Below are 24,240 nucleotides of genomic sequence, written 5' to 3' on the forward strand. Positions count from 1 at the left end.
CTGAAGACCTGAGTCTTCAAATGAGGTCTTCCAAGTCAGTAATCTGGATTTCAGTCTCCTATCTATATAAAATGAAGGAAATAGAATAGATGACTGTTTGGATCTCTTCCAGCTCTGATCTTAAGTTTCCCTGGCTATGTGACAATACATTCACCTTACTTAAAAATGCATCTGGTTTTCCAGAGGTGATATTTCTAGTTGCAGTGCTCTTCTTTCCCATAGAGTTAAGTGGGACTGAGGCAACTATAAGTGTAAATACATAAATGTTGCACTTAGCTCTTGTTTTGAGTTCAAATCCTAACGTGTTCCTAAATTGTTTTGTTAGAACTCTTAACAGGTTGATGCTCAGCTTTCCAACTTGTTTACACTTGTGCTTGTAGTTAGTTTCTTTTGCAGTAATATACATTTCCTTCCCCTCAAGATACTACAATTCAGTTTAAGAAGAGTCTCTCTCTCGCTCTCTCTCTCTCTCTCTCTCTCTCTCTCTCTCTCTCTCTCACACACACACACACACACACTCTCACACACACACACACACACACGTTGCCGAAGGCAATATAAGAGTGATGGCTTCCATTTAAGTTTTATTCTTTCTCATTGACAGTCATGTATTGAAACATTTGACAGTCTGGGAGTATATTCCCATCACTTCATATACTAGTTGCCAAGTCACTTTCCAACTACTACAAGAAACTATGCAGAAGGTTAAAATATATATAGTACCAGCCTGACACATAGTCGGTATCTAACAAATTCTTGTTGAATTGGTAGAACTTCATTGGAAGGAGAAATGCATTCACTCAGTCGTTCAGTATCTTCATCTAGGAGCAACAAAATGGGATTGAGTTTGTGGAGATATTTCATATAAGTCACATAAATTTTTGTTACTTTCTCCCACCCCACTAGGCAGCAATCTAATTCCATTGAATAGATTTATAAAGAAAGCCATGAAAGAAATTTTCATATTCATTGAATACTCTCATAAGTTAGGAATCCACTGTATGTGTATAATTAAGTGATTGCCACTTCTCTAACTTGCAGTATTTTCCTTCATTTCTGGGTCCTCTAGGTTGTGGATTCCCAACTGGTATGCATGATGAATGAAAACAGCATTGATTACATCTCCCGTTTTAATGACCTTGCCCAGGAATTGTCCATCACTGAGTCAAGTCGTCGAGAGGTCCTTTTTGATGGAGGTGGAGGTGGCCCTCCAGTGGGTGATCTCTCTCAGTGATCATGCTTAATGATGAGCACAGTATTGGCCACAATTAGAATGGATGGACATTTAAAATGGACATAGTGTGGTTGTTCTGATTGTTTGGGGGGTAAAATGTCCCAGTGTCCCATTCTCAGTAAAGGCAGCATCTTCTAACATTTGGACAGCTGTGCATCCTGGTATCCATAGTACATCAGGAACTTATCACTGAACAGTATTAAAGATAAATTCCCATGAAGCTCCGTGAAGAGGAGCTAGAGCTAGTGATGTGGTTCATCAGAACTAGTTCTCTGGAATGGCATGTTGGTAAGAGAACCCTCTTCTGAGGCACATTATGCCCATGTGTAATATTCTTAGTTCCATGTCAAGATTGGGGTGCAGATGAAAATTTGTCTTATATTAAACTCTAAATTTGTTGTGTTAAACATTCCAGTTGAAGGAGAAACTGCAGATTTTCTTTTATAAAGGAAAGAAGTTGAGAGTGCCTTGGAATAGCCATAATGTCCTGGAGAATTTTAAGCCACACTCACTGGTGGAAAGGCCAAGTCACTACTGCCTTCCTCTAATTAATCCTTTGACATTCTGTTACTATGTCTGTAAAATGATGGGAGTTCAATAATCTTATAATGCATTCCTTCTTCCCTGGGAAAGACAGCACAGCATCTCTTGGGCTCTTTGTGATTAAAATTGCATTCCAGGGCAGATGATAATACAAATAAAGGCCTTATAGTACCTGGGGTAGTAGAGGGAGACATGTGGATCTTAATATATGTCATGTTATTCGCACAGATTTTTCCTTTCACCAACTCTTGAAATACCAATCCTCCTCCAATCTCAATTAGAGATTCTGGCTGACTTAACAGGACAGGAATCATGTCTTGTGCAGATAATGATTTTTTTTTTAAAGTTTTGAAAGAAAAAGATCTTTATTTTGTGAATTAGGAACCATTCAAGAAGAAAACCTAATTCAATTAGATTTTCTTCCCCCTCCATTTGCCTAGTTTCTTTAAGGGTGGTTCCATAACATCATTTGCTCAGTTATACATGAATATCTCTGTCTATAAATTCTTGTCACATTTGGTAGAATTTTGTTTGACATCTGAAAAGAAATCAGTGATCCTCAATAATTGGGTAGTTTAGATGAAGTTATTTTTCTTTGTATCAAATTTTTCTTTGCTTTGGGGTGACCTTCAGCATATGTTCTTCCCTTATCATATACGCACTTGGTTATCACTTTTCTGTGACCATTGAGCCACTTGCCTTTTACTCTTGCTCAGCATCTCTTTGCCTTATTCAGAGAATTCAAGAACAAGGGCTTAAGTTCATATAAGGTAACTCCTTAGTACAGAAAAGCCATGTCCTTTGTAGAGAGAATTCTTATAAACCCTTTACATAGCTTCTGAATCCACTAGATCTTTCCACAACTATGTCTTAATAGCCAACTCTGCTTACCCAACGTATTTAGGAATCCACGTGATGCAGTTCAGCCTTATCCATAGCGTCCTCTGTGGCTTCATCCATCTGACACATTTAACTTTAGGTCATACCCACTGAGACTATTGTCCATTGTTTCTATCTACTCTGCCATTAACTCCCACCTTTGATGAAAGTAAACAATATTTTTTTCCTCTCAGCTATAGTCTTAGGCAGACCCAATGGCCTTCAAGGCTTTTTTGAGCTACTTGTTGTGTCTGGCTTCTCTCTCCAGCTGATCTATATAACCCAGTCTTTGGACATATAGTTCACAGCCAGTCTAGACCAGTGCCTGGTAAAGCAGGACTTAAGGCTTCTTCAGGAGAAATAAATGTTTGTTCTACTCCATATAGAGATCTGTGGAATCTCCCAAGTGGAGCATTTCAGTAATAAAGGACCAATATTCTAATCCCTCAGATAAGGGAGACAGGGTTCCTGGATGGAGAACATGCAGCTTCCATGGTGTGGTTTCACTCCCTTGACTCTTGTCTTATGTGATAACCTCACTGATAGTAGCTTATGAGGAAAGCCTTTCCTGGACCTTAAGAAAGATGTAGCACCTAGCATAATCAGATCAGATGATAAGAGCCACTGTGGTTAAATAATCTTTAAAGCAATTTGACCATTTTCTGGGTTGATTGAGCAATCCTCCAAACTCAACAGAGCTGAGGACTTATCTCCTGCTCTTGATATCTCACTTAGCTATAGGTTAAAAATCCTGCCGGCTCACTTTGCATCACTATTAGTCTTCCTGAACACTCTACTCTTAATTCCATTAAAGTCAAGGAGTCTTTTAGAAATAATGCTGGAATTAATGACCAATTGAAGCATTACCATATGGTTAGATATTTCTGACCTCATTACTCAGCAAGAGCTCTTGAGAAATTAAGGCAGACAAGTGGAAACTGGCTGATTTTAAATTAAAAGTAAAGAGGAAGACTATATTACAATAAGCTTATTCAAAGACTTTAAAAATCAGAAGTTTCTCTGTTTCAAGTCTGGAACATTTTCTGCTTGCCATGGAGGTCAATTTAAGTAACTATCTTGTTGATGCAAGTAATATCTAAAGTAGTTGGGTTAGGGCAGCCAGAACAAATGGAAGGAGAGTGATTTCTCCAATACCTGCAAGTCTCCTCCTTTCCAATGACCAACATGAATGACTGTAAAGACCTTTGTTTTTCCCTTTTGCAGCAAGTCACATGATACTTTTACTTGCCACAATTGAGGGAAATTTCATAGTTTGTAGTAGAAAATTTATTTCTCCTAGTCTTATAAATATATGTATGAAGATAGAAATCTTTCAGAGAATCAAAAGTAGACCAGCATATGTCAGAAAGTAGGAGGATTATTTTATTTCCATTCAAATGGATGTCCATTAACCTTTCAATATGAATTTATGGCTTACTATGTACATTTGCACTGAAAGCAAATCAGTTCCTTAAAAATTCCATTTCTGATCCCAGTAATATGCTTGGGGTCCTTGGCAAAGTTCTCCATTTCTGAAGGTCCTGTTCAAATTCAAGATTGAGTAAGAACCTTAAAAGACTATGGCCCTTCATCCTTTTATGGAGTATGTAAAGATGGGCTTCTCCTTTTGTATCTTTTAGAAAATGCAGTGGCAACTGAATGCTCATCCTATAAAATAGTGCTTACAATGAGATGTGCTATAATCTGAGTCTTTTTGTAGAATTTATTGTTCAAGGAGAAGATTTAATTGAAATCAATTAAATTACCAGTATTTCCTCTGTACTCCTAAGTCTCCTGGTCCTAAGTGTAGGAATCACCATTGTTTATGATATAACTTCTCGATGGATGGCCTTTTAACAATTCCATATTAAAACCAAATCACATCACTGAGCTCAAACTTGTTTTGCAAAGAGATGTCTTGTATGCTGATGCTGGAAACCCCTAAGGAAGAAATTACTCGGATGCATTTCTAAGGGAATACTGCACTTTGGTGGTTTTTCTTTTTTTGTTGTTGTTTTTTTAAACAGCTTCCCAAACCTTTATAGCTCTCCTAATTCCTCAGTAATTTGTAAGTAATGTTAAGTAAATTAAACGTTGGAAGCACTACAGCAACCTGTTATCATACATTACTGGAACAGGATAACTGGCTTTAGAGCTTATGGTTTGGCAGCAGAATTTATTGCTGTTTCTTTGAAAAATAGTTAAGCCATATCATCTAAGGTTTTTGGCTTGTTTGAGATGTGAATTTGTTTTATAGATTATAAATATACATATGCAGTGTATGTATAAAGCAGATTGCCTGTCCTTCCTGATTATTTTTTGTACCATATTGTAAATTATATTATTTATTCTTTACCAATTTTGGAAAAAAAGGTGTTTTGGCTATTTAATATAATAAACAAAAGCTGTTAAACTTCCTATGTTTAAATTTCCAGTTCAACTTGTAAATCTGTTTTTATTATTGTGCATAAATACATACTAATACTTGATCTAATAAGTGTCCTTTTCTATTTGTTTTTTTTTCTGTTTGGATTTGTCTTTTCTACCTGCAATGGATAAAAATTATCTCTATTAAAATTTAGATATCTGAAAAAGATAGTCAGCTGCTAAAGGAAAATAACACCCCAACTTTTCTAAGGGAAGTTGTGACGATGAAATAAAATAATACTTGTTAAGTGCTTATTAGCACAGTACCTGATTGTACTTTTATGTTTATTACTAGCCGTCCTGAACAATGTCTTGCTACTGAACTGCAAATGACTTGGAGACTGATGACTAGATATAACCCTGCTTCACTTAATTCCAGTTCACTTGCAAGTCAATACATCACCCTCCTGATGTCATTGATCTTCTTCAAGAACTAAGGACAATCAGCAAATCTTCCTTCCCTCCCTCCCTTCCTCCCTCCTCAAAAGCATGTTAAAGGTTCATAAGGTGAATCTAGAGAGAGAGATTTATTCTAAAACTAAGACATTTTAAAATTTCTCATCTCATTGTGTCCCAGTCTTGACATTCTTACTTCTTGTACCCTTATTGACAGTTTTAATATAGGGTAAGATAAGATCTAAACAAGTATAGAACTAGTAATTGCTTCTGTCAATTATAATTTTTATTTTGTAAATTATAGTATGAATACTTTTGTATCTCTAAGTGACCTCAATATGTTTACTTACACTGAAAATCTTTTTACTTTCGAAGAAAAACTGAGTGATGAATAGTTATTTTTCACCAATTGTTCTGTAGGAAAAAAAACAAAGGAATTAACTTAGTGCTCTGAGGCTGTGGTGAAGTGAAATTCTAGAATTGTAGCTGAATATGTTGTCCAGGAAAAGCTAACTAAAGGTTTTTATATCTTTCCACTCTCCCTTTCCCGACCTAGCAGTCCCTATTTGAAAACCCCAAGGTGCAGCTACATCTATTAATGTTTCTGTAGGGAAGAAAACATTTCATGCCCTTATACACCAGAGGAAATAATTTAGATAAGAACAGGTCTCTGAATTTAAACTTTGTCCAATAATTTCATCCAACAACCATTCATTAAATGCCTGTGTAATAATTCCTCCTTTCTACGGAGTTTAGTTCTCCTAGGAGGTTAAAAGCAAAAGTTAAAAGGGGGGAATGAAAGTAAAGATCTAGTTGGGCTTTTTGTTGTTGTTTTATTGGGGAAAAAGGGGGCTGCTAGGTGGCGCAGTAGATAGTGCAACAACCCAGGAGTCAGAAGGACCTGAGTTCCAATTCGGCCTCAGACACCTGTGTGACCTCGGGCAAGTCACTTAACCCCATTGCCTTGCCAAAAACAAAACAAAATAAAAATCAGGTATTACAGTCTGTAGGTGTTGGATGGGGAAAAGGATGGTTTCTTCAAGGTAGTTTGCTTTCAGTCCACCCACCTCATATCTGCTTATAAGACATTTTAAAATATAAACAAGATTGGTCAGTATTTATAGATCTCAGGATGAAAGACAAATATAATGTGGTGGCATAATTATTTCATTTAAATGTATCCCATTTATATGTATGAAGTTTTTTTTCTCCTTTATTTTTTTGATTACATGCAAAGTTAGTTTTTAACATTTATCCTTTTGCAGGCTTTGAGTTCTACATTTTTCTAACGCTTTCTCTTCCCTCCCTACTCCCTATTGGAATGAACCATTTCATATAGATTGTACATGTACATTTCTATTTAACCTATTTCTATATTAGGCATGTTGTGAAAGAACATAGTTTGTTTTGCTCTGCATTCAGATTCCTTAGTTTTGTCTCTGAATGTGGATGGCATTGTCCATAGCAAGTCTCTCAGGATTGTCCTTGATCACTGAACTGCTGAGAGGAGCTACATCCATCATAGTTGATCATCTCACATTGTTGTAATGTGAACAATGTTCTCCAGGTTCTGTTCACTTCACTCGACATCAGTTCGTGCAAGTGTTTCCAGGCTTTTTCCAAAGTCTTTCTGCTCATTATTTCTGACAGAACAGTGGTATTCCATAGGATTCATGAACCAAAACTTGTTCAACCATTCCCCAATTGATGGGTATTCCCTCAATTTCCAGTTCTTTGCCATCACAAAAAGAGTTGCTTTAAATATTTTTGAATATGGGGACCTTTTCCCCCTTTATCATGATTGTACATTGCTGAATCAAAGGATATGCACAGTTTTCTGGCCTTTTGGTCACAGTTGCAAATTGCTTTGCAGAATAGTGGGATCAGTTCCCAACTCCATTAACAGTGCATTAATGTCCCAGTTTTCTCACATCCTTTCCAATATTGATCATTTTCCCATTTTGGTCAATCCAATAGGGGTAAGATGGTATATCAGATTTGTTCTAATTTGCATTTCTCTGATCGCTAATGATTTGGAGCAACTTTTTATATGACTATGAATAGCTTTAATTTCTTCATCTGAAAACTGCCTGTTCATATCCTTTGACTATTTTTCAATTGAGAAATGACTTGTATTTTTATAAATTTGACTCATTTTGCTATATATTTTATACATGCATCCTTTATCAGAAACAATAGTTGTGAAAATTGTTCCCCAACTTTCTGCATTCCTTCTAATCTTGTTTGTATTGGTTTTATTTGTGTAAAACCTTTTTCTTTATCCCTTCCATCCTATCCCTTTATTTGTACTTTTCTTTTTCCTTAGCCCTTCTCACCAATGTTTAGCTTTTGACTGCTGCCTACCTCACATTGTCCTTTCCCCTGTTCTCTCCTACTTCTCTGTAGGGTGGGGTAAATTTCTAAATCCAATTGGAAAAATATATCTTTCCCTCTTTGAGCAAATCTATTCAGATTAAGATTCACTCAGTCTTTACACCCTCCCTACTTCCCCTCCTATGCTAAGTATCCTCCTTCTCCCAGTATTTCTTGAATGAATTGTTTTATACTTGGCTTGTACTCACACCCTCTGTTAAAGCATACTCTTTTTATCTATCATGATACAAGTACAAATGAGCCATAAACATCATCACACCCTAATGTGTCCCAGTAGAAATACAACTCTCATCATATCATGGTCCGTCTTCACCTACCCTCCCTCCAGCCCAGAGCTCCCTCTGATTAGAGAAATACAACTCTCAGGAGTTAAGGTTATTGTCTTCCCTTTTAGTCTTTGTTGGCTGATTTTTTTTTTCTTTCCCTTTCCCTTTCCCTTTTTATTCATCTCTGGAGTCTTGTATTTGAAGATCAAATTTTCTTTTTAGTACTAGTAGAATTTTTAATTGTTGCTGCCAGTATGCAGGGCTTTGCCAGGACTATTTTACAGACGGGGAAACAAAATTAAGTGACTTATCAGGGCTCACAGCAACTGTTTAAGTTAAGATTTGAAGTCAAGTCTTTCAGATTTCAAGTTCAGCGTTCTGTGCACTTTGCCTTCTCACCGGGTGATTTTTTGGAAAATAATCTATCCTTCAATCAAGTTATCTGTCACGGGATGGCTTCCGATCACGTATTTCTGATATTTATTTAATTTGTAACCCTTGAAAGATTTTTTTGGTTTTTGAGGGGTAATGGAGTTAGGTGACTTGCCCAAAGTCACACAGTTAATACTTCAAAATTATCTTGAGGCTGAATTTGAACTCAGGTCCTCTTGACCCCAGGCTGGTGCTCTCTCCATTGCATCACCTAGCTGCCCCCCCCCCTTTAAACGATTTTTGATAGAAATATTCATTTCCAGATACATCTCTCCTTAGCCCGGCTTGGCTTTGTTCGTGCTGTGTGACCTTGGGCGAGTCACTCAACCCCATTTCCTGCAAGTGAAACAAAAGCTTCCACGCCAGTGTACACAAAGGCGCAGGAAGGCGCCGGAGCCCGGGCTCGAGGCGACCCGGGGGTCTCGGGCAGGACCCCGGGGGCCAGTGCAGGGCCAGGAGCTGGCCCCGGGGGGCCAGGCTCACCCGGCCCAATCTTCCTGCCGGGGCGGGGTGGGCGGGGACGGAGAGGGGGATGTGAAAGCTCCCCTCCCAGCGGAGGCGGGCGGCTGCGAGGGGCGGGCCGGCCATTGGCTCGGGCGCCCGGACGGGCGGCCGCGGCGCCCAATAGGCGGGCGGCGGCCGCCCCCCTCCCTGCGGGGGTGGGGGTGGAAGCGGGAACGGCGCCGGGCTGCGGCGCGAGAAGGACGCTCCGCCGCTCCGGGTGCGGCCGCTGCCAGCATGTTCCAGGAGCGGGAGACCGAGGGCGGCAAGCCGAGCTCCAGGTGCGGCGGGCCGCGGGGCGGCCGTGGCGGCGCCGCCGGGCCAGGCCCCCCCCGCCCGGGCCACGTTGAGGAAGGAAGCAAGGGGGGCGGGGCAGGCGCCGGCGGCGGCGGGAGGCCCGGGGGGCCCGGGGGGCCCGGGGGGAAGGGGCCTTGGAGGCGGGAGAAGGGGAACCCTCGCAGCGCGGGCCGGGGAGCGGGGGAGGGGCGCGTGGCGGGCCGCGGGGCTGAGTTGGAAGCTGCCCTGGGGCGGGGGGAGGTGAGCACGGGGGCGTGGCCGCCGAGGGGAGGGGGCGGCGCGGGGGCGCTCCCGCCTAGCCCGGGGCCCGACTCCGGCCCTGGGCCTTCCCGCCTGGGCCCGGCGCGGGGGACCCGCGGAGCGGCGGGGCGCAGCCCAGAAACCCCTCCTCCGAACCCCAGCGAATCACAAAGGAAACGGGTCCTGTCGAAATAGGCATCCCAGGTTAAGAACAGCCGCTTTACACCCCACTGAATGTTTATGCATCCCTAGGGGTTCTTTAAACGGGGATGCATCCTGCTATATGTTTTAATTTTATTTGCAAAGCATTGGGGTTAAGGGGCTTGGCCAAGGCCACACGGCTAGGTCATTATTAAGTGTCTGAGATCAGGTTTGAACTCAGGTCCTCCTGACTCCAGGGCTGGTGCTCTATCCACAGGCCACCTAGCCACCGCTATATTTTTTTAAACTGGGGGTTTCAGAAGCATGGAAACCCTTCTTGGGTAGAGTTAACAGACCAACTTTGGGCCATTCCTTTTAGAGTACCGCTGTGGTGCTTCTCTTATGAGCACCTTAGAAATGCATGCATTTTTTTTAACTACTGGACCTGGGTTTTCTCCTATTTAATTGAATTTCATGCTGAAATTCGATATTTATATATACAGGCATTGTAATCTGATGACAAGGATATTGAATGTAGATGTGTCTAGCACAATATATATAATAACCCTAAGGTCACTTTTAATGTGCCCTAGCAAAAAATGGTGTTTAAAACTATCCGTCTATTAATTATACAAACGAAAAGCCCAAGGTAAACATCAACTAAAAGAATCTTTGTCCCAATCAGAAAATTTCCCCAAGCAGAACATTCAGCTGAATATGCAGGGTTGTGGAAGTTTAGGGAAGAGTTGTGGTGCCAGGAGTCTTGGAAACAATGACAACGTTTGTGTACCAGCAGAGCTTAGGTGGCTTGTGACTAATCTCTTTTGTAGTTTCTCTCTTCTTGTAAATGGTATGGACATATCTGTAAAGTCATCAGTTGCTTTGCCCTATCAAGATGCTATTTTAGAACATAAATCTCATTTGTTAAACTTTGTTTTACACATTTTGCCCTTGATTCAGAAAATAAAAATCTCTAAAACATTCATTTGATAAGTTTTGGAGGCAAATTAAGTTTGTGTTGGTATTGCCTCAAGAAGACATCTGGAGTTACTTAATGGTAGAGCTTTTTTTTTAGAAAGATTTTATTTATTTTGAGTTTTACAATTTTCCTCCCATTCTTGCTTCCCACCACCCACAGAAGGCATTCTGTTAGTCTTTACATTGTTTCCATGGTATATACATTGATCTTAGTTGAATGTGATGAAAGAGAAATCATATCCTTATGGAATAAAAATAAAAGAGATAGCAAAATTGCATAATAAGATAACAGTTTTTTTCCCTAAATTGAAGGTAATAATCTTTGGTCTTTGTTCAAACTCCAAAGTTCTTTCTCTGGATACAGATGGCATTCTCCATTGCAAATAACCCTAAATTGTCCCTGATTGTTGCACTGATTTTGTAATGAGCAAGTCCATCAAGGTTGATCATCACCCCCATGTTGCTGTTAGGGTGTACAATGTTTTTCTGGTTTTGCAGAGCTTGTTTCATAAATTTGTAATTATTCAGCTCAAATATGGAAATATTCTCGATTCTGTGTCTCCAGTATACTGAGATTTTTTTTTGCCTATAGTTGTAGAACATTGATATAGCATATTTTACACTTCTTGTGACTTTTATTTCATTTTGTTTGGCAAAGATGCCCTCAGTTCATAGTTGTAAGAACAGGAACAGGCAAACCTTGATTTCTCTGCAGAGAACAGAAATGTGTCTTTCCCAAATTGTGATTGTTCTAGCTGAATAGTGATGTCTAAACTTCTTTAAGGCATTTTTGCAACTTGAGATCACATTTCTGTCTTTTTTGCTTTGAAGTGAATTACAGAATTTTAGTTTTCCATTAGACATTTCCCTCAATTTTCTTTAACCCTACTTTTCATCCATTGTTTTTTCTAAAGAATTACTTTAATTAAAGGAATTATAAAAAAAATTTGTGACATAATACTGTGGCTATCATTAATCAAAATCTTTTTAACACTAAATATAAAGAATTTGGTTGAGGTCTGTCTGCTTTCACAGCTACCAGCACAGAAAGAAAAAAAAAATAGTTTTCAATTTACATTCTAGCTTATTTGAATTGCATTTTTTTATATTTTAAAAATAGAACTTAAAATGAATTCTGCTAAGTGTAGTTTTAAAATAATATGAGTACAAATAAAATAGCAAGTGTCTCAACCTTTTATGTGAATCTAGAGAGCTTCTTAGCCCCTGAAAATCCTTTATCACTTTTCATGTAAAGTATCAAAGTCAGCATCTCATGGTAAATCAGGTTTAGGAACCTGAGAAGTTAAAAGAACAATTGCTAAGAATTTTATATTTTTATTAAAGTTTCTACTCGTTCCACAGACTGATTTGAGAACCAAAATTGTCTACTTGTACTAGGTTGCAGGAGTTCTGTACTTATACATGTGTTATATAGACCTGAAATTATTGATACTTGCTTGTTTGAGTTAACTTCTATTACTTTCTAGGTATTAGGAATTGACCAAAGATTTTTCAAGCTAGGAATAATAATTTATAACTGAAACATTCTTTTATTTGTCTTTTAGCACTTTTTTAAACTCAGTTACTTTTTTTACAATTTCTTTATTTTACAGGCCCAAGTTTTTAAAATACTAGGTTTTTTTGTTGTTGTTTAATTAGTTTTTGCAAGGCAAATGGGGTTAAGTGGCTTGCCCAAGGCCACACAGCTAGGTAATTAATTATTCAGTGTCTGAGACCGGATTTGAACCCAGGTACTCCTGACTCCAGGGCCGGTGCTTTATCCACTGCGCCAGCTAGCTGCCCAAAATACTAGTTTTATAAACATCTCTATGCTTAAAATAAGTCAAATCCACCATTAGTAGACTTAATAACTGACATATAAGTTGATATGTCCTCTCCTTTAAATTTTCTTATTCTCAGTTCATGAAGTGAACAAACTTTTTTTGAATAGTAGCCTTTCCTTATTTTTTGAAAAGCAGAGGAAGGAAAATAAGCTATGGTCACTTATTTATCCTTGTGGAGTAGTGAATGTCATAATAACTTCTGTATAATGCTTAGCTTTTACATGTATTACCTCATTTGCTTCTCAGCAATCTTATAATGGAGGCAGGGGGCCATATTGTATTATCAGAAATTGAGATTCATACAAGTTAAGTAACTTGTCCATTCGTTCAGTCAGTAAGCATTTACTAAGCTCCTTCTGTGTTCTAGTCACTGTGCTAAACTACAAAGAGAGGCAAAAAGATAATCCCTGCCCTCATGAGTTAATAGAAGAGAGAAAACATAAACAACTATGTACAAACAAGCTATATAAAGCATAACTAGGAAGTAATCAACAGAGGGAAAGTAAGATATCACAGTATATGCCTGGAAACTTTTCTTTTCCCAGCCATCCTTGGGGAAGCATTTTTCAAATTACTGGAATTTTAATGGTTTTCTATAACTGAGAGATGACTTCATAGGAAGTGGTCATTACTCCTTCAGTCAAGAAAAAAAAAGAGCTAAAGGAAGCTTAAAACTTGGGTCTAAGGGGTGGCTAGGTGGCTCAGTGGATAAAGCACCGGCCCTGGAGTCAGGAGTACCTGGGTTCAAATCCGGTCTCAGACACTTAATAATTACCTAGCTGTGTGGCCTTGGGCAAGCCACTTAACCCCATCTGCCTTGTAAAAAAAACCTAAAAAAACACTTGGGTCTAGTGAAAAATAAATAAATAGAAATATATACACATAATATGTACATGTGCATATGTGTAATCTATCTGTTATATACATCACATGTGTCTGTCAGTGAACATCACCAGATTGCTCTCTAGCCAAGCATTATATAAACTGCATTTGAAATGAAAGGCAATGAGAAACTACTAGAATTGATGAACTAGTAGTATGGTCCACACAGTGAGGAAAAATGTAATTTTAACATCTTATTTTAAATATGACTTGAAAAATAAAAATAAAAGTGAAGAGAGCTATAAAAAGATTTTATTGACTGTTCTCTATGTTTGAGAAATGAGGTCTTTTTTTTTCTTTTAAGGTTTTTGCAAGGCAAAATGGTTTTCCCAAGGCCACACAGGTAATTATCAAGTATCTGAGGTGGGATTTGAACTCAGGTACTCCTGACTCCAGGGCTGGTGCTTTATCCACTTTGCCACCTAGCCACCCCCTGATTTTATTGACTTTGACATGAGATGAAAGTACCTGAATAGTCACTTGATTATTGAGATGAATAGGAAGGATGAGTTTTCTTTAAGAAGTAGTATGAGCTTAATTTTTATAAATGTCTGAATTACAGTCAAATGCACTGGACCTAAACCTGATGCTCTTTTTTGTAGTGAAATAGTGTCAAATTCAGTTTGACTTGAATTTAAATCCCTTCCCTTTAAAGCCCTAAGAATGTTAGACTTGCTGTAACTAGCCAAGGAAAATACATAAACCCTGGTTAAAACTAAACTATAGTGACTTACAAATGTTTGTTGGATTCAAAATAACATATCCACCAAAGTACTGTTTCTTTTAATCCTTGTTTATAATGGGAAATTAAATCAAACCGCAGTTTCCCCTTCCTCTTGTACCCCCTTTCCCCATTCCCTAATGCCCTCCTCAAATCCTTTTCCCAAAAATAACTGCTGAACTGTCAACTTCAGCTTATGTTCTTGCCTATTCTTTCACTCAAGCAGTCGGGGATACATTGGCATCATATCAAAAACCCTGGCACTACCAGCTGTTGTACTTGGCTTCTATGGTGTTTACTGACTGACCCATGTGTTTTGTCAAGTTGTAGTGTCTGGCAACCTTATCTCGTCTTTGAAAAGAAATGAGTCAGCCATACTAGGCATCCTTACTCTATAGATGACCTGAGAACTTCTTGTTCTTTGAAATATGTGAATTAGTGGGGGGTTTTCTTTTTGCTGTTTTGTAAACATAGATAGCAAGGATATTAGAGGTGATTTCTTATTCACCACTGCTAGACTGCATAAGAAAAAAACTGTTGCAGTGACCTAGTTTCTTAAAGTTTTAATAAATGTGAAACAATATCTAGATTTTATCTTTATAAAAATATATTGAGTTATTCTAAATAAGATATGAGGGGTTTAAGACCAGAAATGGCAAAGACATGGCATAGAAAGAGCACTGGATTTTGGAGTAATAGGAAGACAGCATGTAAATAACTAGGTAAAGAGGAACATTCAGGATATTTACAGAATAGGAAATATTCGAAAGAAGAAAGCATAGAGAGAAAAGAGAATTGGGAGATGGAGTAAGTCAGGGAAACTAAGGAATGAGGGAGAGGATGCAGGCCATATCAAATATGGGACACAACTATTGCAAAGACCAGGAAGATGAGAGATGCAGTATTGTTTTTGAGAAATTGCAAGTAGACCAAAATAGTTGAGTCAGTTTTTGGTGGGGCCATATTTAAGAAGGCTAAAAAAGGAAGGAAACGGGATCGTGTTAAGAGTTTTAAATACTAAGGAGGTGGTGGAGTTCATTGAACAAGGGCTGGATGACATGATAAAAATTGTTTTCTAAAAATCACCTTGGCATCGTTTGGGTTTGGAAGAGTCCTTAGGAAGATCCTAAATGATATAATACTGGCTTTTCAGAAGAGACTGGAAGCTTAACTGTAACTCATATTTCTTTGTACACAGGGTAATGAAACCCCCTGGAGGAAACTCAAGCAATCTCTTTGGAACTCCAGAAGAAGTTACTCCTTCAAATAGACCAAATAGAATGGCATCTAATATCTTTGGAGCACCTGAGGAACCTCAGAATACACCCAAAAGGTCAAATCCTCCAGGTAAGGATTTTCTTTTCATCTCTCATCTTATTACCCTTTTCACTGACTCCTCTGCTAACATTTTTTCTTCCCTTTTAAAATTTTAGTCTTCTTTATGGGATAGTTCTTATTTTTCAGTTTACTCAGGAAGAAAGGTCTCGTTTTTGTTTCTTGCTTCTTATTTCTTCTTTGGCCTGGGAGCTCAAAAATCGGGTCTTCTTGAATACCTATAAGTGAAGTAAAAATCTGGGAGAAATCTTTATCTTGGTTGTATTCTTGTCCTAGCGCTAGATGCTTAGACTATTAGTCACTCTAAAGTGTTTCCCAATATCCAGAAATTAGAATTATCCTACTGTTACAGATTTGAGAGGTGGGGCCTGGGAATGAATTAGATAATACAGCTTATCAAGTAGAATCAGTACTGGAAGCCCCTCTAGAACTGAGCCTGGACCCTTTCTTTGAAAACCCTAAATTAATGTTTTAGTGGACTGAAGATTGTTTTAGAAAATATAAGGGTTTGGAGAAGGAAGTGTTGTTTATGTGCCTTGGGTTCTTGAATAGGTTTTCTGTTTTTATTGCTGAAGCCCTCATAAATGTAGAGATTTAGTAGTACCAGGACTGGCCTTACAGAGTATATGAAAAGATAGTACATTTTATTGAAGACTGGAAAAAATTTAGCCACTTCCAGGTGAATGTACCTAGTTTATTTAACAATGATTTAATAGGATTATTGTTAGAGGTACTCCACAGAGACTGTTCTGGGTTGCTTTGCAAGGAATAGCATCTAACTATCATTGTGACACAAGATTCAATAAAAAAAAAAAACCTTGTGATTCAGAAAGATCTCAGTTGCAGTAGGGTTCTGTAGCTCATCAGTGAAACTTCACCAATGACTGTAAGAATTACTGTGCCTATTCAATTTGGATCAATGTATATCATGGAAACAATGTAAAGACTGACAAATTGCCTTCTGTGGGGGGGAGGGAAGTAAAATGGGGGAAAATTTTAAAACTCAAAATAAATAAAATCTTTTTTTAAAAAATTTTTTAATTTAAAAAAAAGAATCATTGTCCCTAGGGATTGGGAAACACTTTTTGTTTTATTCATTAATGGAAAATTTAGTTATGGTCAGGGATCATTTCACCAAATTTTTATTGCATTTTAAAGTCCCTTTAGATTTTTTCCCCCTGTAGATTTCCTTTGATAGTAGTATCTGGCAACATGCCAAATTTACCTCAAAAAAAAAGATGGGGGGCGGCTAGGTGGTGCAGTGGATAGAGCACTGGCCTTGGAGTCGAGTACCTGGGTTCAAATCCAACCTCAGACACTTATTACCTAGCTGTGTGGCTTTGAGCAAGCTACTTAACCCATTGCCTTGCAAAATCTTAAAAAAAAAAAAAAAAAAAGATTATTTTGGGTATTAACTACTATTTTTTCAAGACATTAAAATGGAATTTCCTCTCTTTAATTTTGACCTTGGGACTGTAGTATTATCTTTTCTGTTTAGGACCTCTCCTCTATAATGGATCATCTAGATCCACACACATACAGAGAATATACGTTATATTTCACCATAATGGGAGGAATCTTAATACACAAAGTATGGCAATAATAGGTCGAGTTTAGTTTTGGAAAACACTATATTTCTTGTTTTTGTTCTTTTTTTTTTTTTTCCGGTTTTTGCAAGGCAAAAGGGGTTAAGTGGCTTGCCCAAGGCCACACAGCTAGGTAATTATTAAGTGCCTGAGACCGGATTTGAACCCAGGTACTCCTGACTCCAAAGCCGGTGCTTTATCCACTATGCCACCTAGCCGCCCCTTATTTTTGTTCTTTTTAACCTTCACTTCCAGATCAGACTTGTTCTCTTGGTCTCTGAAGAAACAAGGTTCTTTGTGACTAATGGAAAGCACAATTCTCTGGGATTTAGAATAAATTCCACAACCAGCTTCTACTTTTTCTGTATCTTTCCTGAATTCTATACCCAGAAATTTTTGTCTTTTCCCTTTTCTATATTTTTACTCTTTCTTTCCTCTCAAATTATTGAATTCTATTTTTTACTTTGTTTCTTTCCCTGAGATCAGGATGATAGGCCTAATTAGCATAAATTTATATAGAATTATGTTCATGTGAAAATGATCATGTACCTTTTGACTTTAGGTGACTGTAATAGGCATTTAGTCAAGGAGGAATCTCTTCCTCTCCAGTTGCTATACTTTCTGTTTGCTGTCACAATTCTCAGCAGCATTCTGTGACACAAAGAAGTCATTTCTCAGAAGATCAAAGAGCCTCAATTGCCTCTAGAATAAAGCCTGGCTTCCAATTACTTATTCCCTTTTTATTATATATTGCTCCCTTTTATGCCCTCTTTGGTCTGACTACACAGACCTTTTGCTGTTCCTTGTATATAAAACTTCACCCTCCATCTTTGGCAGAGTATGTTCTTGCCTGGAATTCACTCCCTCTTCACCTCTTTCTACAGTTATAGTTTGACATTAGGTCCCTTAGAACCATGCTCATCAATTTGGAATTATGCCCAAAGGGCAATAAAAAATGTGCATACCCTTTGATCCAGCAATACCACTACTGGATCTGTACCCTGAAGGAATCATGAAAAAAGGGTAAAAACATCACTTGTACAAAAATATTCATGGCAACTCTGTGGTGGCAAAGAATTGGAAATTGAGTGAATGTTCCATCAGTTGAGGAATGACTAAACAAATTGTGGTGTATGTGTGTTATGGAACACTATTGTTCTATTAGAAACCAGGAGGGATGGGAATGGAGAGAATCTTGGAAGGATTTGCTTGAACTGATGCTGAGCAACATGAACAGAACCAGAAGAACATTGTACACCATAACAACATCATGGGGTTGATCAGTCTTATTAGGACTTGCTCATTCTTTCAGTGTAACAGTCAGGGATGATTTTGGGATATCTGTGATGGAAAATACCATCTGTATCCAGAGAAAGAATTGTGGAGTTAGTACAAAGACCAAAGACCTTTAATTTAAAATATAATTTTGCTATCTCTTATATTTTATTTATTTTTCCTTAAGGATATGATTTCTCTCTCAGCACATTCAGTTTAGATCAATTTATAGTGTGAAAATAATGTAAAGACTATCAGACTGCCTCCTTTGGGGGGAGGGAAGTGAGATTAGGGAGAAAACTGTAAAATTCAAAAAAAAGAAAACATGCTCATTCCAGTTCAGAGGTCATAACACCTGTTTTCCTGAGACTGTTTTCTAAAATGTTTAGTTATATTGGACTTAAAAGACATAAATTACACTGATGGTATGGACAAATAGAGGTAGTGAAGGAAAGAACATCAGACTGAATCAGAAATTTTGGGTGTGTCTCAGCTTCCAGTGCTACTAAATGACCTTATCTCTTTGAGCCCCAGTTTCTGCTTCAAAGCCTTCATTATTCTTGTGATCTCTGGAATGGGAATAGTAGCCAACTTATTTTCTACCTCAAAAAGTGGCGTTGAATAAAGGGCTTTGCAAATGTAAAAAGATCATTTAAATATGAGCTGTTCTAATGTGATCAATTTTATAGGAGGCAAAGGAAGTGGTATCTTTGAAGAACCTACTCCTGTACAGGCTCGATCTCGTTTGAATCCCCCTGGTGGGAAGACCAGTGATATATTTGGGTCTCCAGTCACCATTACCGCACCCTTAGCACACCCAAACAAGCCCAAGGTATGAACTTTTACATTCAAATAGTTGGGGCTGAAACAAAAAAAAAAAGTTTCTGCCTACCAATTTTAAGTTCTCAGAAAATGAAGTTTGAGCTACTGAGAAGCAACAAATGTACTATTTTCTTGGATGCAGCTATCAGTTATATAAAATTTATGCGTCTTCTATCATAAGTCATCTCTATTTTGATTTCAAAGGATCTTTTTTTTTTATTTAGGCTTTTGCAAGGCAAATGGGGATAAGTGGCTTGCCCAAGGCCACACAGCTAGGTTATTATTAAGTGTCTGAGGCTGAATTTGAACTCAGGTACTCCTGACACCAGGGCCGGTGCTCTATCCATTGTGCCACCTGGTAACAAATAATCTAGATGAGTATCTAAAAGGAAAGCTTAACAGAACTTCAACTTTGACCACATAGTATAGTTCTAATTATTGTCAGAATATTCATCAAATTGGGGCAGCTAGGTGGGGCAGTGGATAGAGCACCAGGCCTGGAGTCAGGAGGACCTGAATTCAAACGTGATCTTAGATGCTTAATAATTGCCTACCTGTGTGAACTTGGGCAAGTCACTTAACCTCGTTGCCTTAAATAAATTTTAAAAAAAGAAGTAGGAAATTGGGGCAGCTAGGTGGTACAGTGGATAGAGTACCAGCCCTGGAGTCAGGAGGACCTGAGTTCAAATCCAGCCTCAGACACTTAATAATTACCTAGCTGTGTGCCTTTTGGCAAATCACTTAACCCCCACTACCTTGCAAAAAAAACTAAAAAGAAAAATTCATTAAATTGAACTTGTAGAAAAAGTCATTTCTGAAAGCAAAATTGAAGCAGCTTTTTCTTTCCAACAACCCTATAGCTTAAAGATTCCTTCTCCCTATTCCTTATATCTATTTTTTATAAGCTAGCCTGAATCTTAGCTCCTGAAGAAGCCTTCTATTTTTTTTTTATTATACCTAAAGTAAGTTCATTTCCAATTAATTGCTGGTAGTGATATGTCAATATTTTACACTGAGATCATCTTGAAAATCGAAACTTTGAAAATGACTTTCGCCTTTGAAGATGCTGATTGAATCCATGTCTGTTGCCTTCCTTTAGTGAGAGACCAAGTCATTGAAATCTGTGATGGCTTTACTGAGTCCTACAGTCTGATGAATTGATTTAGACTTTCTTTTGGTTCTTTGTTCCAGTTTGTCTGTGTTGAGTAACTGGAACGCCTGAGACAATCCTGTAGAAATCTCCAGAAAATCCTTGATGTATCAAATTATTTTCCATAGGATATTCATAATCTTATCCAGATAATCAGATATATTCTGAGTCCTAGAGCAACAAGCTCACTGCTATTGCCAAAGCTTATTCTTTCCTGGGCAGTCTTTATGTTTGTGACTTGACAGCCCAAAGATGGACTGTGATAGAATAGAATGCAACTTGCAAGAAGGAGCCAGGTTAGGATTCCAGATAATAAATTGTACTAAGAGAGAAAATTTGAGTTAACTTAGTTATGATGGAAAGATCACTGCTTGATATACTTCACTAGTTCCTCCTCTCTTAAAAGCTGTGTGAAGGGTAAAACAGATTGGTGTAAATGTGTGTGGAATATGCAGAAGCATAATATTTCCTGCTTGGCTTTGAAGAAAAGTCTAAATAGGTTCCTGGATAAAGTGTTGACATGACTCTACTTGCCTTATTGCAGGATCATATTGTTTTACGTGAAGGTGAAGACACAAAATTGCAACTTAGAGGTGAGAAGATAATTTCTATTCCTTCTCTGTCCCATAAAAGGTACATTTAATACACTTTTATACTGTATTTTCTAGTGCTTCAATTTGGATTGTTTTGTTGTGCTTTTTGGCATCCTACCTGGGGAAAGATAACCCTAGTCAAAGATACTGAGATTAGTTAGAATCTGCATGAGGATGCCATCAAGGCTTTTAAATAGCAGGGCACCTAGGTGGTTCAGTGAATAGAGCACCAGCCCTGGAGACAGGAGGACCTGGCCTCAGCACTTAACATCACTTCCTCACATCCAGGACCATATCCAGACATCCTGATTCACCTGATCACAGGACTCAGCTCCAGAGGAGCCCCTCACTCAAATCCAATTCATGTGCTGATCATGGCATCACCTCCCAGATGTCATGGTGGTCTTTGAGAACATAGGACAAACATCATCATCATCATCACTGTGGTTCTTAAAAGCACTTGAAATCTGCTAATGCCTTTGGGTTTATATGATATGAGCATGAAAGAATCTATTTCTGTGTTTTTGTCAAGTCATTATACTCAGGGAAGAAGTGGTCTGTTGAGAGCAGAAAGCAAGATTTTATCAAGTACTTTCAACTCAGAAATTGCCAGAATAGGTAAATGTTTGCAGTAGTATTTGGGAAACATCTCTTTAAATTGAGTTTCTTTGGGGGCGACTAGGTGGCACAGCGGATAGAGCACTGGCCAGTGTCAGGAGTACCTGAGTTCAAATCCGGCCTCAGACACTTAATAATTACCTAGCTGTGTGGCCTTGGGCAAGCCACTTAACCCCCACTGCCTTGCAAAAACCTAAAAAAAAAAAAAAAAAAAAAAAAAAATTGAGTTTCTTAAATAAACTTCCTGGTTATTCTAGTTCATCTGTTTCTTAGAGAAAACTGAGATGCCTAGAAAGTACTTTTGAGCAGCTCCAGAAAGGGACATGTAGTAGCCCAAGATAGAATTGGGCAAAAACTTGATGCTGTCTTGAGTTGTTCCATCTTATCTTCCCCTCTATGCCAGACCTTTTAGAAATAGTCTTTATTTTCACTGGAATTAAGTCTGAATTCTTGAATTCTCTATAAAAGTATTTAACTCACCATGTGAATGACATTTTTGACTTTATTAAACAGCTACAGAGAATACACCATCTTCCAAAGAACATGATGAGAAGTGTGACAAAGGAAAGGAGGAACGAGCCAAGGAAACTGAGTCTAAACTCACGATTGACAACCATGAGCCCAGGTTGGGCCCCAGGCCTCGTTCTCACAACAAAGTCCTCAACCCACCAGGCGGCAAATCCAGCATCTCTTTCTACTAAAGGAAACTAATACCATCATCTTCAGACTAGAAACTCTTAGGGTGTCAAGATTTATAGTTTCTAATTAGTACAAGTTGGGGTGGGGTGGGGAGGGAAGGAATTGATGATTTATGTGAAGACTTTCATGTAGCTCGCTGCTCAAACTTGTCTTTTAGAAACATCAAGGGCTACATAGGACCAGGGGTCACAGAGCCTTTCAGGAAATAGAGAAAACAAATGTTGTCGGAGCAAGGAATTCTCTGGGTTTGCAACCAAGAATTAGTTCCAGATATGAGAGAATCTTTAATGAAAGAAAATGGGGAAAGAGTAAAATCTTCATAGGTACCAGGAACATCTGTGTTTTGGTGGGCAAATGTTCATCTAGGGATGGTCCTATAGCAGAAATCATTGACAGTGTCACTGGGGAACTAAAAACCCATGTGAATGATGTGTTGAATAGCTGCCTGAGGGAATGCTCCCCTCCCTTGTCTGGTAAAGGGATACAACTTGTGTTTCAGAAGGGTAATTAATCATTTACCTCAGAATCCTTAAATTATAGTGATACAGGACCTTTACCTTTTATGGGAGCATTACTAATATTTGAGAAAACGGGTGTTAAATCTATTTGTGTCCTTTTAAGTTTGCCTTCATGATGCATTGTTCTTCAGACATCCTATGAGGCTTTTTGATCTCTTTCCCACAACAGTCTGGGAAAGATTCACTAAGATGCATCTTGAAATGTTATTGCACTTGATTTGACCTCTGCAAGTGCTTATTAGTTAATTTTCGTTTTCTCTTGTTTATGGATCTATTCTCCATGGCAGATTTTTGCCACCAGATCATCCGGGGCATCTGTAGCTTCTGTCATTTGGAAGGCTCTTGGCCTGATTTTAAATCCAAAGGTCTGTCATATATATGAGAGAAAGTTGGATCCTTTATTAACTGATTTTTAAAGTGAATAATATCTCCCTGCTATTCTCTCTCATAAGCCTTAAATGCCTTTGACTGCCTCTGAAGTTCACTAATTGTGAACAAACTACTTTCACAAACCACAATTCTTTCCTAACCGAGAGGAATGGGGCCTTATAGTCTTTTTTTTAAAGGCCTTATTAACCTATTTCTTTTTGATAATTTGGTTATTCATATTTTTCTAAGACTTTTTTTTTTACTATAAACAGTTGATGGGGAGACCAAATCACTGAGAACTTTTAATTCTTTGAAATAAACATTTTGGACAATATTTAAAAAGTCAATTTTAATACTGTTCAAATACCAGCTTGACAAACTGCTGATGATTTTGAAACCTTAGTTATTAGAGGTACACTGAAGAATAAACGGAGTCACAAATCTCTACAATATTCTGTCTAGTGAAACTGGAATCATTAGATCTAGAAATTAACTAGATTGGTAGCATAATATCAAGTGGATAAATAGGAGTTTTTCAAGTGGAAATAATGGCCTACAATTTTCTTGAAATTTTCTTCAGTCCAACTAAATAACAATAAAATTTATAATTCCATACACCTTGAATTTTGGAACATCTATTATTACCATGCAAGTAGACAGATGAAGTTTCATGATGGATATCTATAAGGTGAGCACCAAATTCTGGAAATGTTCTACCTAGAATATTTAGCAAACTTAAATCTTGGATTAATTTGAACCTGCTATCCTCAATGTTTAAGTATCCATAGGAAATTGCTGTTAAATGTCTTACTTGGCAAATTAAGGGGAACTGGCATATGGGATTTATTAGCCAAAGGTTTTTACCTCTTAAGGATTCCCTGATGATTTTGGAGATTGCTTTACAGACAAGATAAGCCTCCTGATTCCTATGAGCCTGTAAAGTATAGACAATACTCATTTTAACTAATGAACTGTGTTCTAAGATTTTGGAAACCAGTTGATTGAAACTAAGAATCATTTTTATGTAGGAATAATGTTGTAAATGTTAATTTTGAGGCTGGATCACAGAAGCCTTAACCCAGAATGTGGTTGAAATATGG

The 24,240-nt window shown here is 38.0% G+C and overlaps 2 protein-coding genes across 4 annotated transcripts in view; both read left to right on the forward strand.

Annotated features, from left to right (window-relative positions):
* The window catches only part of CRAMP1 (cramped chromatin regulator homolog 1), a 58,387-nt gene extending 52,789 nt beyond the window's left edge, over positions 1–5,598 (forward strand). The window contains exon 10 of the mRNA XM_074198996.1: positions 1,070–5,598. Coding sequence (XP_074055097.1) covers positions 1,070–1,234 — 165 coding nt within the window. The 3' untranslated portion in view covers positions 1,235–5,598. The remainder of the gene's footprint in view (positions 1–1,069) is intronic.
* A 3,659-nt stretch (positions 5,599–9,257) lies between these two features.
* On the forward strand, positions 9,258–23,755 carry JPT2 (Jupiter microtubule associated homolog 2). 3 transcript variants are annotated; one of them, XM_074197174.1, is made up of 5 exons: positions 9,258–9,353; positions 15,374–15,522; positions 19,061–19,203; positions 20,888–20,936; positions 22,068–23,755. In XM_074197174.1, the coding sequence occupies exons 1-5, from the start codon at positions 9,310–9,312 to the stop codon at positions 22,253–22,255; spliced, it is 573 nt and encodes a 190-aa protein (XP_074053275.1). In that variant the 5' UTR covers positions 9,258–9,309; the 3' UTR covers positions 22,256–23,755. The 3 variants fall into 3 exon arrangements, with proteins under 3 accessions (XP_074053275.1, XP_074053277.1, XP_074053276.1); XM_074197176.1 differs by having other exon boundaries at positions 20,888–20,976; positions 22,068–22,199; XM_074197175.1 differs by lacking the exon at positions 9,258–9,353 and adding an exon at positions 9,730–9,813.
* Positions 23,756–24,240: the final 485 nt, after the last annotated feature.

Source organism: Macrotis lagotis, chromosome 8 (genome assembly GCF_037893015.1).
Source record: "Macrotis lagotis isolate mMagLag1 chromosome 8, bilby.v1.9.chrom.fasta, whole genome shotgun sequence".
Classification (NCBI taxonomy): Eukaryota; Metazoa; Chordata; class Mammalia; order Peramelemorphia; family Peramelidae; genus Macrotis; species Macrotis lagotis.